Source organism: Penicillium crustosum (assembly GCF_028827405.1).
Source record: "Penicillium crustosum strain IBT 35664 chromosome Unknown utg000001l_segment0_segment0, whole genome shotgun sequence".
Classification (NCBI taxonomy): domain Eukaryota; kingdom Fungi; phylum Ascomycota; class Eurotiomycetes; order Eurotiales; family Aspergillaceae; genus Penicillium; species Penicillium crustosum.
The window spans coordinates 6,477,441-6,491,024 of NW_026623122.1; the positions used below are offsets into that span (position 1 = coordinate 6,477,441).

The 13,584-nt window shown below is 47.9% G+C and overlaps 7 protein-coding genes across 7 annotated transcripts; 2 read left to right on the top strand and 5 right to left on the bottom strand.

Annotated features, from left to right (window-relative positions):
* Window positions 1-778: 778 nt before the first annotated feature.
* On the bottom strand, window positions 779-1,960 carry N7487_002445 (uncharacterized protein; the record flags this gene model as incomplete). Its single annotated transcript, XM_056870192.1, has 3 exons — window positions 779-1,654; window positions 1,767-1,819; window positions 1,951-1,960. The coding sequence occupies 3 exons, from the start codon at window positions 1,958-1,960 to the stop codon at window positions 779-781; spliced, it is 939 nt and encodes a 312-aa protein (XP_056734976.1).
* Window positions 1,961-2,494: 534 nt separating this feature from the next.
* N7487_002446 (ketopantoate reductase family protein) lies at window positions 2,495-3,585 on the bottom strand (the record flags this gene model as incomplete). The annotated part of the gene is made up of 2 exons (XM_056870193.1): window positions 2,495-3,336; window positions 3,396-3,585. The coding sequence occupies 2 exons, from the start codon at window positions 3,583-3,585 to the stop codon at window positions 2,495-2,497; spliced, it is 1,032 nt and encodes a 343-aa protein (XP_056734977.1).
* A 1,714-nt stretch (window positions 3,586-5,299) lies between these two features.
* Window positions 5,300-5,969, top strand: N7487_002447 (DUF1754 domain-containing protein; the record flags this gene model as incomplete). Its single annotated transcript, XM_056870194.1, has 3 exons — window positions 5,300-5,569; window positions 5,672-5,769; window positions 5,865-5,969. 3 exons carry the CDS (start codon window positions 5,300-5,302, stop codon window positions 5,884-5,886), a joined length of 390 nt encoding a protein of 129 aa, XP_056734978.1. The 3' UTR covers window positions 5,887-5,969.
* A 740-nt stretch (window positions 5,970-6,709) lies between these two features.
* On the bottom strand, window positions 6,710-6,928 carry N7487_002448 (uncharacterized protein; the record flags this gene model as incomplete). Its single annotated transcript, XM_056870195.1, has 1 exon — window positions 6,710-6,928. The coding sequence occupies one exon, from the start codon at window positions 6,926-6,928 to the stop codon at window positions 6,710-6,712; it is 219 nt and encodes a 72-aa protein (XP_056734979.1).
* Window positions 6,929-8,698: 1,770 nt separating this feature from the next.
* On the bottom strand, window positions 8,699-10,403 carry N7487_002449 (gamma-tubulin mipA; the record flags this gene model as incomplete). The annotated part of the gene is made up of 5 exons (XM_056870196.1): window positions 8,699-9,850; window positions 9,915-9,968; window positions 10,046-10,164; window positions 10,271-10,311; window positions 10,396-10,403. 5 exons carry the CDS (start codon window positions 10,401-10,403, stop codon window positions 8,699-8,701), a joined length of 1,374 nt encoding a protein of 457 aa, XP_056734980.1.
* Window positions 10,404-10,696: 293 nt separating this feature from the next.
* N7487_002450 (aspartate/glutamate racemase family protein) lies at window positions 10,697-11,611 on the bottom strand (the record flags this gene model as incomplete). Its single annotated transcript, XM_056870197.1, has 1 exon — window positions 10,697-11,611. The coding sequence occupies one exon, from the start codon at window positions 11,609-11,611 to the stop codon at window positions 10,697-10,699; it is 915 nt and encodes a 304-aa protein (XP_056734981.1).
* A 454-nt stretch (window positions 11,612-12,065) lies between these two features.
* Window positions 12,066-13,180, top strand: N7487_002451 (aldo/keto reductase family protein; the record flags this gene model as incomplete). The annotated part of the gene is made up of 2 exons (XM_056870198.1): window positions 12,066-12,600; window positions 12,669-13,180. The coding sequence occupies 2 exons, from the start codon at window positions 12,066-12,068 to the stop codon at window positions 13,178-13,180; spliced, it is 1,047 nt and encodes a 348-aa protein (XP_056734982.1).
* Between the last annotated feature and the right edge of the window lie 404 nt (window positions 13,181-13,584).

The following is a 13,584-nucleotide window of genomic DNA, read 5'->3' on the forward strand; positions in this document are numbered from 1 at the left end:
ATAATTTGTTCCAATTCATGAGATGCAAAGTTGAACAAGAATGCACAATCCATCTAAAGCCATAAAGCATCCACAATCGGCCAGGGATCGCAAGAGAGTCATCGGAGCCAAAAGTCTCTATAAACGATCACTACAAGTGCATATCATAGTGCTTCATCCGCTTCCACACATCAATCAAATGCTTCCTCTCGGCAATCATATGTTCTTATCGAGGATATTTCACCATCTCAACGGGCAGATCGTTATGGACACACGCCCGGTAAAAGGCAATGGCCGGTGACAAGGGCACGCGCACGTCGTTCTCAGGATTGAAAAATCAAGACGGGTGTCTTCACATTACGCATATACCACAATGCGCTTCCCCGTCGACTGTCTGTATTTCGTATCCATTTCTTTGAAGTTTTGGCATCCGAAGCATCCACCTCTTCATCAGGTACTACATCCACATCCACATCCACATTCCAGTTTTGTCCGCTCATATTTACCATATTCTCAAATAAATCTCAGAAAGTCCTCGGCCATGTATGCGGTCTCTGTCCTTAACGATGCAGGATAGATAACCTGATTTGTCTGGGCCAAGATGATATACAGGTTGTTATTTTTAATATCACACTCTGGTGTTCATTTTGAATGGCTTTTAAAGGTGCATTTTTAGATTGTGGTATCATAGCCATAAAAACAACAATTAACCGTGTAGATAAATACATCCAGCAGTGGAATAGCTGCCTTGTTCGTCGCAGTACTGGCTATTGAGCTAGCCGCTGGTTTTCGCATGAACTCATAGGTCTTGCGCAGCCCATACCGAACTCGCCATGTCGATCAGGTCCTGCTTTTCAAGTCGAATGTCGGTCTCTCTTGGAATATCTGGGGACCGTTGGAAAATGTATCCAAAGGGTATCGTAATTGGGTGGTGGGAGACAGTGGTCTTATCACCAGACCTTTCGATCACGCAGGATTGTGTGACATGGGGACATTGGATACCCGAGTCCCATTCCCAGGTATCAAATTTTAGCTGGGGCTTCCTCCGGTTGACTTTCAGTATGATGGCCATATCTACCTCCCCTCTGGCGGGATCCACCCACATTCTTGCGTCGTTGCGCAATTTCGTTTCAGACTCGGACACCCCAACCTCCACGACTACCCCGGGTCGTATTGGGACACCACGGGCGTGCCGAATGGGGCCCCAGCCTCCATCTGGCTGCTTGATGTTTCCATTGCCGACAGGAACGTTCACTCCTCCATATACTTGAATCTTTTGCTTCAGCCCCATGGGTAGCAATGCAATTAAGACTGCGGTATGCAATTCACCGGCAACTTGAGAATGCGTGGGAGTTGACATTCTGAGAACCAGGGTATGTAGGGCGGCGCTGTAGAATAGACGAAGACCAGCGATTGGGTCTGGGAGCAAAAACTCTTGGTCGAAAGAGGAGGGATCAATGAAAATCACGAAGTATTCGGATATTTCGAGATTGAGCTTGGATGGTTCAGACTGGAGATGGGGTGGTGGGCCTAGGCGGCCATATTCGATTTTCAGAATTTGATGGAGTTGCTCCTTCCCCTCGTAGGTGTATCTGTTGGTGGAAGGAGGCAGCCCGTCCAGAAAGACTTCCACGTCACTTCCACGAGATTCAGTCATTGTGAAATATATTATATTCTTCCCTATGGGTATATTTTTTATGGAGCAGAAGTAGATGGTTAAAATAGTGCAAAGGTGATTAAGATATAAAAATGGGTTATCCAGTGCCCAGGTGATCAGGTTGAGTTACCTCATAATGAGCGTATATGAAAAGCATTTTTAGGCTCCCTGTGCTAGCCAGAACTAGAAGGTTTGGAATGAGGTTTAGAAAGAGCCTCGGAAAGAGATCAATACCTGAGAATGAACGATATTCATATATAGTTCAGTGGATATATACAGACCCCACATACAGCCTCGGAGTACTTATGAGGTACCGGGAAACATGTCGACGTTCGGAGCACCAAATTACTGCGTCGCTCTCTCGCTCAGACTCTCGCTATATTATGAGTAACGTTCTAGTATCGGATAAGCACATTGATAGGCAACGGTGCAAAACCGAACCCCACTCAAGTAAACCCCACTCAAGTAGAGTAGAAGGTGACAGCGATAGGACGTTGGTCACGCCGTATCTACCCCCCTCGACCCACTCTCCCCGCGACCAGCTTCCCTCAATGGGGCGATTTATATCTGGGTGTTGATAATGGAGAATCACTCCATGGGAAGACTTGCCCCTCGGGTGATGCCTGAGAGAGGGGAAATCATCCCTGATAAGGACTTCGTGGGTTGACCCCCAAGACCGTATTGAGCGGGATTTTAGACCCTGGTCTGACAGGCCAAAATAATTACAGTGATTTCTTCTCTAAGCTGGTTCATGAAATATAGGAAGGGGATTTCGGTAAATGATTTTCCATTAGAAATAACAGGGTAGAGAGTACAGCTCTTTGATGTTTTATTTTCTCGATCATTTATGTAAAGTGTCTAAACATAAGGATTCCCGGGCTCAAACTCGGCTTTCCACAAGCCCTTCTCTTCCTTCACCTTAAGCTGCAATCCTTTCATAATCCCATACACAATCTTCAACGTTGGTGCAGGCACATTTAACTTCTCCGCCTCACGCACCGGCTCGCCAACGAGATTCTCAATCTCCATAAGGTTTCCCTTTTCGAAGTCCTGGCACATGCTCGGCTTGAAAGCAGTGTCATTTGGATCCTGATGCAGGATTGCATGGAGAAGTTCAGGCTCAGGCTGAAGTGTCACCCCGCTTGCCTTGGCAATAGCCTGAATTTCCCTCATCATAGGTAAAATTAAATCATCAATGACATGCTTGCTCATACGCATACGCGGTGTGTCCATGCGTAGGATTGAAGCAATAGGATTCATTGAGCCATTGTAGGCGATCTTGCGCCACCGAACCCTGGCAACGTCAGGCTCATAGATGACATCAAGTTTCCCCTCCGGATTGTAAATGTTCACGTAACGCTTTGCAGCCTCTTCTGCTACACTAGCAGCGATTTGAGGGCTAGTATACGCGCCGATCTTCTGGCAATCTGGGTCATCGTTGAAAATTTTCGCGAGTGCCGTTTCGGTTGCGCCCGTATACGCCACGCTACTGATGATAGGGTTGGTAGGGAAACGAGCGATGAGAGGCTTCTCGATGTTGATGCCATTTTGAGACAGGACGATGGCTGTTTTGTCCGTCACAGCTGGAGAAATTATGTCTGCCACTGTGGGTGCAACATCGGGGATATTCTTGGTTGTGACGAGAATAAAGTCGAAGGGCGCTGCTTCGCCCTTCAAGACGTCGGGGACAGCTTTGGTGACTATATGATATTAGAATTAGCTCGATTGATATTTCGCTAACCTCGTTGGAAAAACTCACTGACTGATGGTTTCCAGGCTTTAATCTGGCCCCATTGGACCGAATCAATATCAATCCCATTCTTCACCGCAGCATCATAGTTCGAGCGCATCACAGCGGTAACTTGAGCTAAGCCGCCGTGTTCCAATGCATACGCCGCCATGGTGCCGATTCCACCTGTGCCGACGACCAAAACTCTAGTTTTAGCCATGATTGTTTGCGATTGACCGAGGCACGAAAAAGATCTTGTCTGATGAAAGGTTTATGTCCAGATTTTCCCAAGTGGAGATCAGTAGTCATTTATATACTTTTAAAACAACCCCTACTATGTACCTCATCAGAAATTGTTTTGGCAGGAGAAAGCGAGCCAATCGGAAAGTCATGATCTGGGGTTGGCCCCGGGACTGTGGGCTCCACTACAGATCTACAAAGATCAATAGATATAGCTGTACCGCTCGGCGTGTTATTTAGAAAGCGGGCGCGTTGGAGTTGACTTGGCTCCTTTCTTTATCGTGTCGAGAAATTCCTAGCAAAGTTCATATCACGATATGGCATTCGGCAGCATGGCGATTGGTGAGTACACACTCTGTAGATATAGTTCACTCACATCATGATAATCAATCGATATGGACCAATTAATTGATAGATTAGGTATCGATTCCTCCAACCTCCAAGGTTGACTTCCCAGGGTATCGCTCTGAATTTCCATTCCCCGGAGCTTTCACATTATCAGATGACAGAAAATGAGGTGGGCATCAGGACTAGTCTACCAGGTGAACTAATAAGGCTATAATATTCCCACATGGGAAAGTTTTAAGCTACTCGAAGACTCAGCCGAACGTGGCTTTGAATATGAGTCTTATCTGAAGTATAAAGACTACCTCGCCGCCATTTTGTCCATGATTTCTATCGATGTAAGGCCTGCTTGTCTGACCTTCCGTATTGTGTGAGAAACTATACCTAATCCATTCGAAAAGGTGATATCGGGCAAGGCAAGTAGGCACCTGCGGTGCTCATTTAGTGGGCGCTTTCCATTTCATGAAGAGCGCAAGAAATTGGAAGGCAAACTACTCCCCCAAGGTTAGGTTCCTTCACCGAATATATTTATATCTAGGGACTATATATGGGAGCACGGCCATGAGGAATCGGATTGAAGTACACTGTCAATCACTTTTGATCAAAATGATGATCCCGAGCTATCAGAGTCAGCGGAAGCTAGACAAGTCGATCAGCTGTCTCATCCACTCTCTTACCATTCTCATGAATCCTGCACTCGGATGGATTATGAGTGCGTTTAAGACGTCCAACATCATTTACTTTTCTTAGTTGAGAAAGCAATTCAAAACGTCAAAGCAGACTCGGATTGCGTACTCAAATGCTCTGATGTCGGGGAACTATATTAACGGAGGAAGACTGCTAATTATATTCTTCCATTATTTTGTAGACTTTTCTAACTACTTATATATTAAATGATCAATTATTTATTTCTAAACACTAGCTTTGTTACTTCCTCAAGTAAAAATGGTGATATGTAAGAGGGACTATACAGTACGATGTAGATATCCGACGTAAAGAACCATTCAATCCGCCACCGCCTCTGATTGGCCCGAACCCAACCCCAAACCGCGACGAGAGAACCTCCCTCAATTTTCAATCAACACCACAACCCACCCAAAGCCAAATATTACTATCCACTCAGTCGTGCGTCGCACTTCGGCTCCGAAAAAGGGAACGAAACCCCCACGTCCACGCGAACACATAAGACCGACCGACCACCGCCCCTCTTACTCCGCACGCCGCGCACACCGCACACGCCTACCATCTCCGCTAGGCCCAATACCTCTACGAGCAAGACGCCACGCCCCCAAAAGAGGAGACTCTGAATAGTCCCATCCTACCGCATCCCCGACACCAGCGCTGCAAGCATGGTGGGCGATGAGTACTCCGTAGGTGGCGGGAAGCTCAAGTTGAAGGGGAGTAAAGTCAGCGGAGGACGGGTAGAGAAGAAAAAGAAGAAGAGTACGAAGAAGAAGGAGGGGGATGCTACACAGCCAACGGCGGAGTCAACGCCTGGTACAGAACAACCGGAAAATGGAAAGGATGGCGTGAGATCTGAGGAAGACAGAGAGAAGGAGTGGGATGCACCTGGGAAAACTGAGGCCGAAAAGAAAGCCGAGGAAATTCGGCGGAAACGGGTATGTTTGTCTCTTTGATTTTCTTTCTTTTGGTCTTTTTGTCGGGCTCGAGCTCTTTCTACTTCGGCTTTGTTGTACGGTGAAACTGACTTTTCGGGACAGTTGCATGAGCGGCTCCAGCGCGAAGGTGTTAAAACTCATAAGGAGCGTGTGGAGGAGTTGAATAAGTATCTCAGTCGTCTGAGTGAACATCATGATATGTATGTTTTACTCCTTATTACTCTTCATACCTTTGTTCGATTTCTTTGGGCATTGAACCTTGGAACCTTGGACTATAAGCTGACTTATCACATAGGCCGAAGATTGGACCGGGTTAAATGGGTTGGTTCTACAGTGTTTCAAATGGGTTTCAGAGCGATCACACAATTTTAGTCCAAGAATACCACACCTGTACTTGTACTCAATACGTTTCCGTCTAACTGTAGTAATGGCTGTCAAGAATCCGCCTTGTTTCAGATATGGCAGATGAGCTACCCCAAGGTACTCCACCATAAGTATATTTGTCATGTGATAATAAAAGGGGTTCAAGATTTCAAGAGATATGTATAGTTCATGGCTAAAATGATCCAGAAGAGCTCTATTTAGCAGTTCCCGAAAAGAGAAGAGGCATGCCCAAAATGCGAGACAGCAACAGTGGCAGCAGCAGATAAGTAGATAAGTAGATAAGTGGTAAATATCGAAAGATCAGAAGAAAGATGTCAACACCAAAGACAACGCCATGCAAATGAAGACCAAAGCCTCAAAACCAAACAAGCCGTAGCCAACAAAAAAACGAGTCCGATCTAGATATAGATCACGAACAACCAGACAAAGGAAAGACGAACCCAAATCCCCGGGGAAATCAGAGAGAAGAGTAAGAAAGAGTAAAAAACGAAACACCGCGCTAAATCCAAGATCACCGCAGAGGCACGCAAGAAAGGGAAGAATCGGGTCGAACCGAATCGAAGCCAAGCCTGGCAGGGATAACACCTGATCGGCCGAGGCAGGCAGATAAGATAGGGGGGGTGAGGAGATGAGGCGGCCCTAGCTAGGCTAGGTCATGCTCAGGGGATGGCGCCATCCCCTCCCCCCTTTGTTCAACCGAGAGAAAAGCTCAAGAAACATCGGCTATTTCTCATTCTGCTTGTAGTGCCCCTTTGCTCATACGCCCTTGACGACAACGGTACGTTCGCTGTTCAGCTTATCGGCATTGCGGGCGTGTGATTCTTTCTTGCAGTCTTCCAGTCCGGTGCAGGAGTGGGCTTCCAACATGCGGTGCTTGGAGCAGAAGTGGCCGGCGCAGAAGCTGCAGTCACCGACGATACGTTGGGCGGCTTCCTTGCACTCCTTGAAGTTGCAACGGGGCTTGCGGGGGGCCATTGTGGTTGAGGTGGTTGGGAGGGTGTTGGGGTGGAGTCGGTTTAGAGAGAGGGGTTGATATAGAGGTACTTCTGCGCAAGAGAGGGGGAGAGATAGGGAGTAGAAGTAGATTTGAAGGCGAGACGCTGAGGAGAGGGTTTGAGATAAGCGCCGTCAAGTGCGGAGGCGGGGACAAGAGAGAATCAAGTAGATGAAAGTTGTAAAAGGGGGAGGAAGGGAAGATGGGCCAGCACGACCAGCCTATATATAGGGAGATCGGAAGACACGGGAGAAAGCCAAAGAAACAGACTTCAAACCAGAGACGGGGCTGACTCAGTGAGGCGACAGTGACGGAATCGAGAAGTGGAGTTGCCCAAAGTTATGCTGTTGGGGCTAGGCGATTTGGGATGGGCTTAGTGGATTTTTAGTCCATTTTTAGTGGATTTTAAATAATTTAATAGAATTATTAGAATTAATTGGTCTTGATATTGGACATTATTATAGATTATTATAGATTATTTACAATATTTCACCCAGTTAGGTGATTTTGAACAAACTATACCCTTGGAAGGCGAATAGGACCACCTATCCTTTAACTGGACCGATATACTCTATATTACTTAAAGACTTTTTTTTAAAGATTTTTTAAAGATTTTTCTTTTTTTTCCATGTCTTTCTTCTTTCATTTTTTTTTTGTCTTTTGACTTTACCGGATTCTTCTGCATACCCACGCGGACGTATCACCCCAGCCTGGTCTCGGGCCCAATGATCGGAATGTTGAATTGCCCGTGCATTCAAGGGCGTACCTTCACGTGATGATTCAGGAGTCAGGTGTACAAAAGTCGCTCAACTCACTAACTCATCAACTAATTCATCAACTAACTAAGTATGGAGTAACTAACCCCTAACTCCTAACTCCTAACTAGAGTTGAATTAGACTTGCAAGAGTTACCCAAATATCGGTCTGCCGTTTTTACCGCGCCACCAAAGTGGCAAGATGTTCACCCGGACTTCTCCCACTGCGGTACTCCAGGGACTTATCTTTTACTATATCATACAGAAACGGAGTCCATAGTGCCCAATGATACCACTCAATCCAATGCAAGAGAAAGAAAAAAACAAGACATGCAAGCAGACTAAAGGAGCTATGACCTCTGCAGCAAGTTAACCGTAGCGAGTGAACTGTCTGTACAGAGTACAAATCGACGAGTCGCCTGAGCCAAGCCCGCCTAGGTACGACGGATGATCCGCGTGGAGCTATTGCATCGGTAACAGCATATGCAGGACTGCATATATAGTACTCCGTACGCAGTACGGGAGGACGTGTGATGCCATCTGTATACATTTCCTGGGTTAGGCCTAAAGTGAGGGCCGATCCCGCTACCCAATTTCACCGTTTCACCGTCTCTCTCCACAAATCCTCCCCACCATCACCTTATGTAGTATGATACTACACCCCGTATCTGCCCACGGATCCCTCGTAGACACACGCTAAACAGTACAAATCAGAATCCTACCACGTTGACACGCTCTACACGGGCTACGTGTTCATGGTCAATTTTAAATAGCGACTAGCGTGGATTGGGTTCATGATATGTCCACTGGTAAGGTTTGAGAACGGGGAGAGACAAAAAAAAAGGACAGGAAAATGTAAATGTGAATAAAAACCCGTGGACGCCGGCGCAGACACCGATGATGCGCTCAAACCCCCTTGCCCTGCCCAAATAGCGAAAGAAAAAAAATAAAAAAAATTTAAGAAAAGGGCGAGGAATGAAATCTCCGCATCTCATATCATACTCCAAGCTCATTTGCCTTGCCTGCATCTGGATCCAGATAATCCTCTCGCTCGGCTGCCTCGTACTCACCGATTAGATCCATCACAACCGCACGTGCCTCGTCAAATTCGCCAAGTCCGTCAGCAAATGGCGCTTCCTTCTTATATGAATCCAAGAAGGCATTGCGTTTGCGGAGCATGTCGTAGTGCTTCACAATGCGTTTGAATAGTGTCGCGACAGAGGTGTGGTTGGCCAACATCAGCCCACTGACGCGGTGCCCGGTTTCCTCGATATACGGGGATTTCTTCGTTAGAGCAACCTGGATACTGGCCGGGCCCCAGGGTATGAAAGAAGCGAGGCGACGCTCCCGGATACGTAGCAGTGACTTGTGCACGTCGGTCGGATCGGCTTCACCCTGGATGATGTTGAGGATGCTGATGTAGCAGCTGGACTTGCTGGGGTTGACGGAGACCATCCGGTTCTTGGGCTGTAGTAGGCGACGCATAACATCTAGCACAGTTGTCTTTCGCACTGTCCTGGCTTGCTCGATGTTGGCGCCCGTGAAAGGTGTGTATGATGTGAGAAGGAAGTGGCTGCGTGGGGTAGGGATGAGCGAGGCGATGATCCCGGCGAGATCGTTGTGCATGTATCCAGGGTATCGTAGTGTGGTTGTAGATGCAGACATCACCGTTGAAACGAGCTGGTTGGTTTGGTGGAACGAGGGCTCTTGGACGTGGAGCCGATCAGCGACAATTCGTGACAGAGCACCATTGTCCAGGACGACCACAGAGTCGGCATCTTGGGTCAATCGTCGCATGGCAAGCAAACTGTTGTAAGGGTTGACGACGACATCGGACTGCGTGTCCGGGAAGACGGAGTAGGTCTGGATGAGTTTCTTCGGGAATCGATCGTTCATGCGCTCTAGGATGAAACTTCCCAGTCCGGAGCCTGTTCCTCCTGCGATCGAATGTAGAAGCATAAATCCCTCTAGTGAGTCACTTCCATCTGCTTCGCGGTCGATCATGTCGAAAATTTCCTCTTGTACGCCCTCACCTGCAGCATATCCAGTACCCCAGTTGTTTCCAGCTCCGATACCTTGTTGTCCGACGAAGAAGTTCTCGGGGTTGTAAATATTCTTGTAAGGGCCGGTCTGTATGGCGTTGAGGACCTGAAAGCGACCTGTATGTTAATCATCGTGTGTGGAAGTGATGGATCGGTGAAGGATAGCATACCCTGGGTTCTAAGTCGAGGAGAATCGCTCGAGGGATGTACCTTGTGTCGTCACTCTGCCCACGTCTATTAGCTAGGGTTCTTGTGATATCGCCGAACTGATAATGTGCTCTTCCAAGCTTCCTATACACACCTGGTAGAAGAAGACATCCTTGCGATCACCGGCCGCCCCGTCAGTCGCATGCTCTTCCAGGTTTCCATCTGCGCTGATTCCGTGCTCCTGGCAAAGCTGCTGCCAGAACTGACTGCCGACTAGATAGAGCGAATTTCAGCGATGTGAACTATATTTTCTCGTGCTCCGTTCGAAACAATAAGATCAAGTGTCTTGTGGAATGGATCGCGGAGTTGAGCCACATACCGTTGTTGCCGCACTGGCCGGCTTGAATTGTGATGATTTCTCTGTAATTGCCACCAATATTAGCATCGGTATTCAAGCTGGAGAGAGAGTCCTCAATTATGATTGAGTCGACAGAATGAACAAACCTTGGCATCTTTTCTTCGCAGAAGCCGTCGAGTGTTGCTGCTCGTTAACGCGTATCGCGTTCACGCGGGGAACTTTTTGGCCGATATCTTTGCCTCAGGCAGCAGCTCTTGCTACCCTATGTGTTAGACAGCAACAACGTTTTGATGGCCGGTAAAATAAATTTGTCCAAGAATGAAAGTTGATTAATCTGATGTTTATATGCTTTTTGAATCCGCCCTGCTATGCTAAAAATTTGGATAGATCGTCTTCCCCAAGCGATCTATCTGATTGCCCAACCGTCACCCTGGCCCACTATATCACTCAAAATCCTGCCTTCAAAGCTGTAATGAGGTTTCCAGCACCGGCAACTACGCCGTCGACAATTCGTACCCGTTGGCCTTCCGGGTGTCCATATTCCTGAGTACATCCCTCCCGTACCGCTTCCTCCATGCCAGCCATACCTGCACAGCCCAGACAGACAACCTTAACACGAGATTCCGAGTTCCGAAGCAGGTTGCGGGTAGCATCGATGATCCTCCGTCGAACTTCCTCTGGCTCCGTGGTGTGAAGTTCGACTGCCGTTAGACCTGTGGTCTCGACGCCCGCAAAGTGCATGGAGCTTCCGTCCTCATAGTCGTAGCCCAGCGCTCCCTGAACGGCATTGGTGAGCTCCTCCTTCCACGCGGAGCCAGTGGTAACAATGCCAAAGCTGCCCTTCTCTTGGTACTTTTGTAGTTTCTCTGCTGGATTGATTGGATCTTGCAATGCGAAACCACTAACCAAGGAGAGCGCAGCTGTGATGGATGCTTCAAAGATTCCAGTGACATATTTGTTTCTCGTCGAGCTCGCTCCTTCGCTTGCCGCGATATCCCCCCTAAGCCTGCCGACAAATGGATGCGCAGAGTAACACGCTACAAGAAACGCGTCGTAATGGCTGATAAACTCTCGTACGGGCCAGCAATTCAATGCCGACTTGCACGATTCTTCTGCGTTATTGATGCTGGCGATTGGCTCAATTTCGACTCCGTCGATTTCCACGCTGGAGTCTGGGGCAGTGAAGTATTCGAAGTGCACATCTTGGTAGTTCATGCTGGCCAATATGGGTTTCAGGGCTTCGGTCATATGCGTTGAGGTATTGGGGTTGATAATCAAGATGCTGTAATTCCGTTCGCCTTTCCTCGGATCCAGCTGAATGATTTCGTTTGTGCCATATCGCGGCTGAAGAGCGAGACTCATCTTTGCAACAATAAGGTGAATTGAATAGACAACAGGAAGCACAGCTCTTTGCTCTTCCGGAAGACATTAAATTGATTAATACCCGCGGAGACTGCGATGAGCTCCGTTATCCGTTATCGGGATCCTCCGCAACCCCGCCATGTCCCAGGAGCTCAGCGGACTATTTCTTTAAAAGGCCTATCTCTGGGTTATGATGTATGTACATTGGGTGGCTTCGGATATATTCGCCTGGGGAGATAAGCTTCTTCGTATATTAACTTACCCTTGCAAAAATTCTTGGAATTTATTCGTTCGAAGGTTATCAATTGATTATGGCTTACAAATTCAGAGTACCTTGGGCCGACTACAGGGCATGGTATAAAAGAACCACGCCGCCCAGTAGCCCCGCCATTCCTCGCACGCCATCCCACTTTCAACACACCTCACATATACGGAACAAAATCCAATTCCCATCATGCCTCTGATCGCACAAAACCCCCAACCGAGGGTCATTCTTGGGTTGATGACGTTTGGCCCAACAGAGGCCAAGGGTGCTCGGATCACTTCGTTGGACGAGTACAATAAATGCCTTGATTACTTCCAGCAGCAAGGGTTCAATGAAGTCGATACCGCCCGTGTCTATATCGGTGGAGAACAAGAGGCATTCACAGCCAAGGCCAACTGGAAGGAGCGTGGACTGACTCTGGCCACGAAATGGTACCCCAGTCAACTCGGCTTTCACAAGCCGGAGATCGTCCGTGAGAAATTGGAGCTTTCTCTGAAGGAATTGCAGACCGACACAGTCGATATCTTCTATCTGCATGCAGCAGATCGCGCCACTCCATTTGCTGAAACTCTCGAGGCTGTTAACCAGCTGCACAAGGAGGGCAAGTTTGTACAGCTTGGTCTCAGCAACTTTACAGCCTTTGAAGTGGCGGAAATTTCCATCCTTTGTGCTGAGAGGGGTTGGGTCCGTCCCACTATTTACCAGGCCATGTATAACGCTATTAGTAGGTGGTGCCCTTTCTCTTGCCTTCGACATATAAGATCTTGACCATTCAGCTGACACGATTGATAGCGCGCAACATCGAGACTGAACTCGTCCCTGCCTGTCACCGGTATGGTCTCGACATCGTCGTCTACAACCCGCTGGCCGGTGGTCTTTTCTCGGGAAAATACAAGTCACAAGATATCCCCGCCGAAGGCAGATACAGCGACTCGAGTTCTACCGGAGTAAATTATCGCAAACGTTACTTCAGAGATGCCACCTTCGAAGCTCTGAGTATCATTGAGCCTGTCGTAGAGAAACACGGTCTCACGCTTCTAGAGACGGCTCTGCGCTGGGTCCGCCATCACTCTGCTTTGAGAATGGATAATGGCGGTCGTGATGGAGTCTTGGTGGGAGTCAGCAGTTTCACTCAGCTTGAGACTAACCTTGCCGATCTTCAGAAGGGTCCGCTCCCGGAAGAGGTCGTGCAGGCTTTGGATCAGGCTTGGCTGGTTGCCAAGGCCAATTCTCCCAATTACTGGCATCTGGATCTGAAGTATACTTATGACACTCAGAAGGCGATATTTGGGCCAAAGGAGTAAGTTAGAGGGGAATATGAAGTATTTTCCATAGGACCATCGTACATGAATGGTACTGAAAATAAATGATAATTCGAGGAACTTTGAAGCTATCCAATATGATCCAACATTTCTATCTTACTTGGGACATGGGAGCTGGAATAAGACTAAACATTCGATGATCGTGGTCAGATGCTCTTGCCCATCGCTAGGGTAATAGACCAGTAGATCTTAATACAATACGGAGTGCATCGCAGGTATATCTTTCGGTCTAGGTAATTTCAGCACTCCAGCGGGGGCATCTCCGTCTCCAAATCCTAAAATAGCCGAATGACATAGTTGCATACGCTAAATCTAATCCGGTATAGCGCGCGCCCGATCGGGATCACGTGCAGTCACAGGGGAGGGTCCACAAGTGGATGATGACA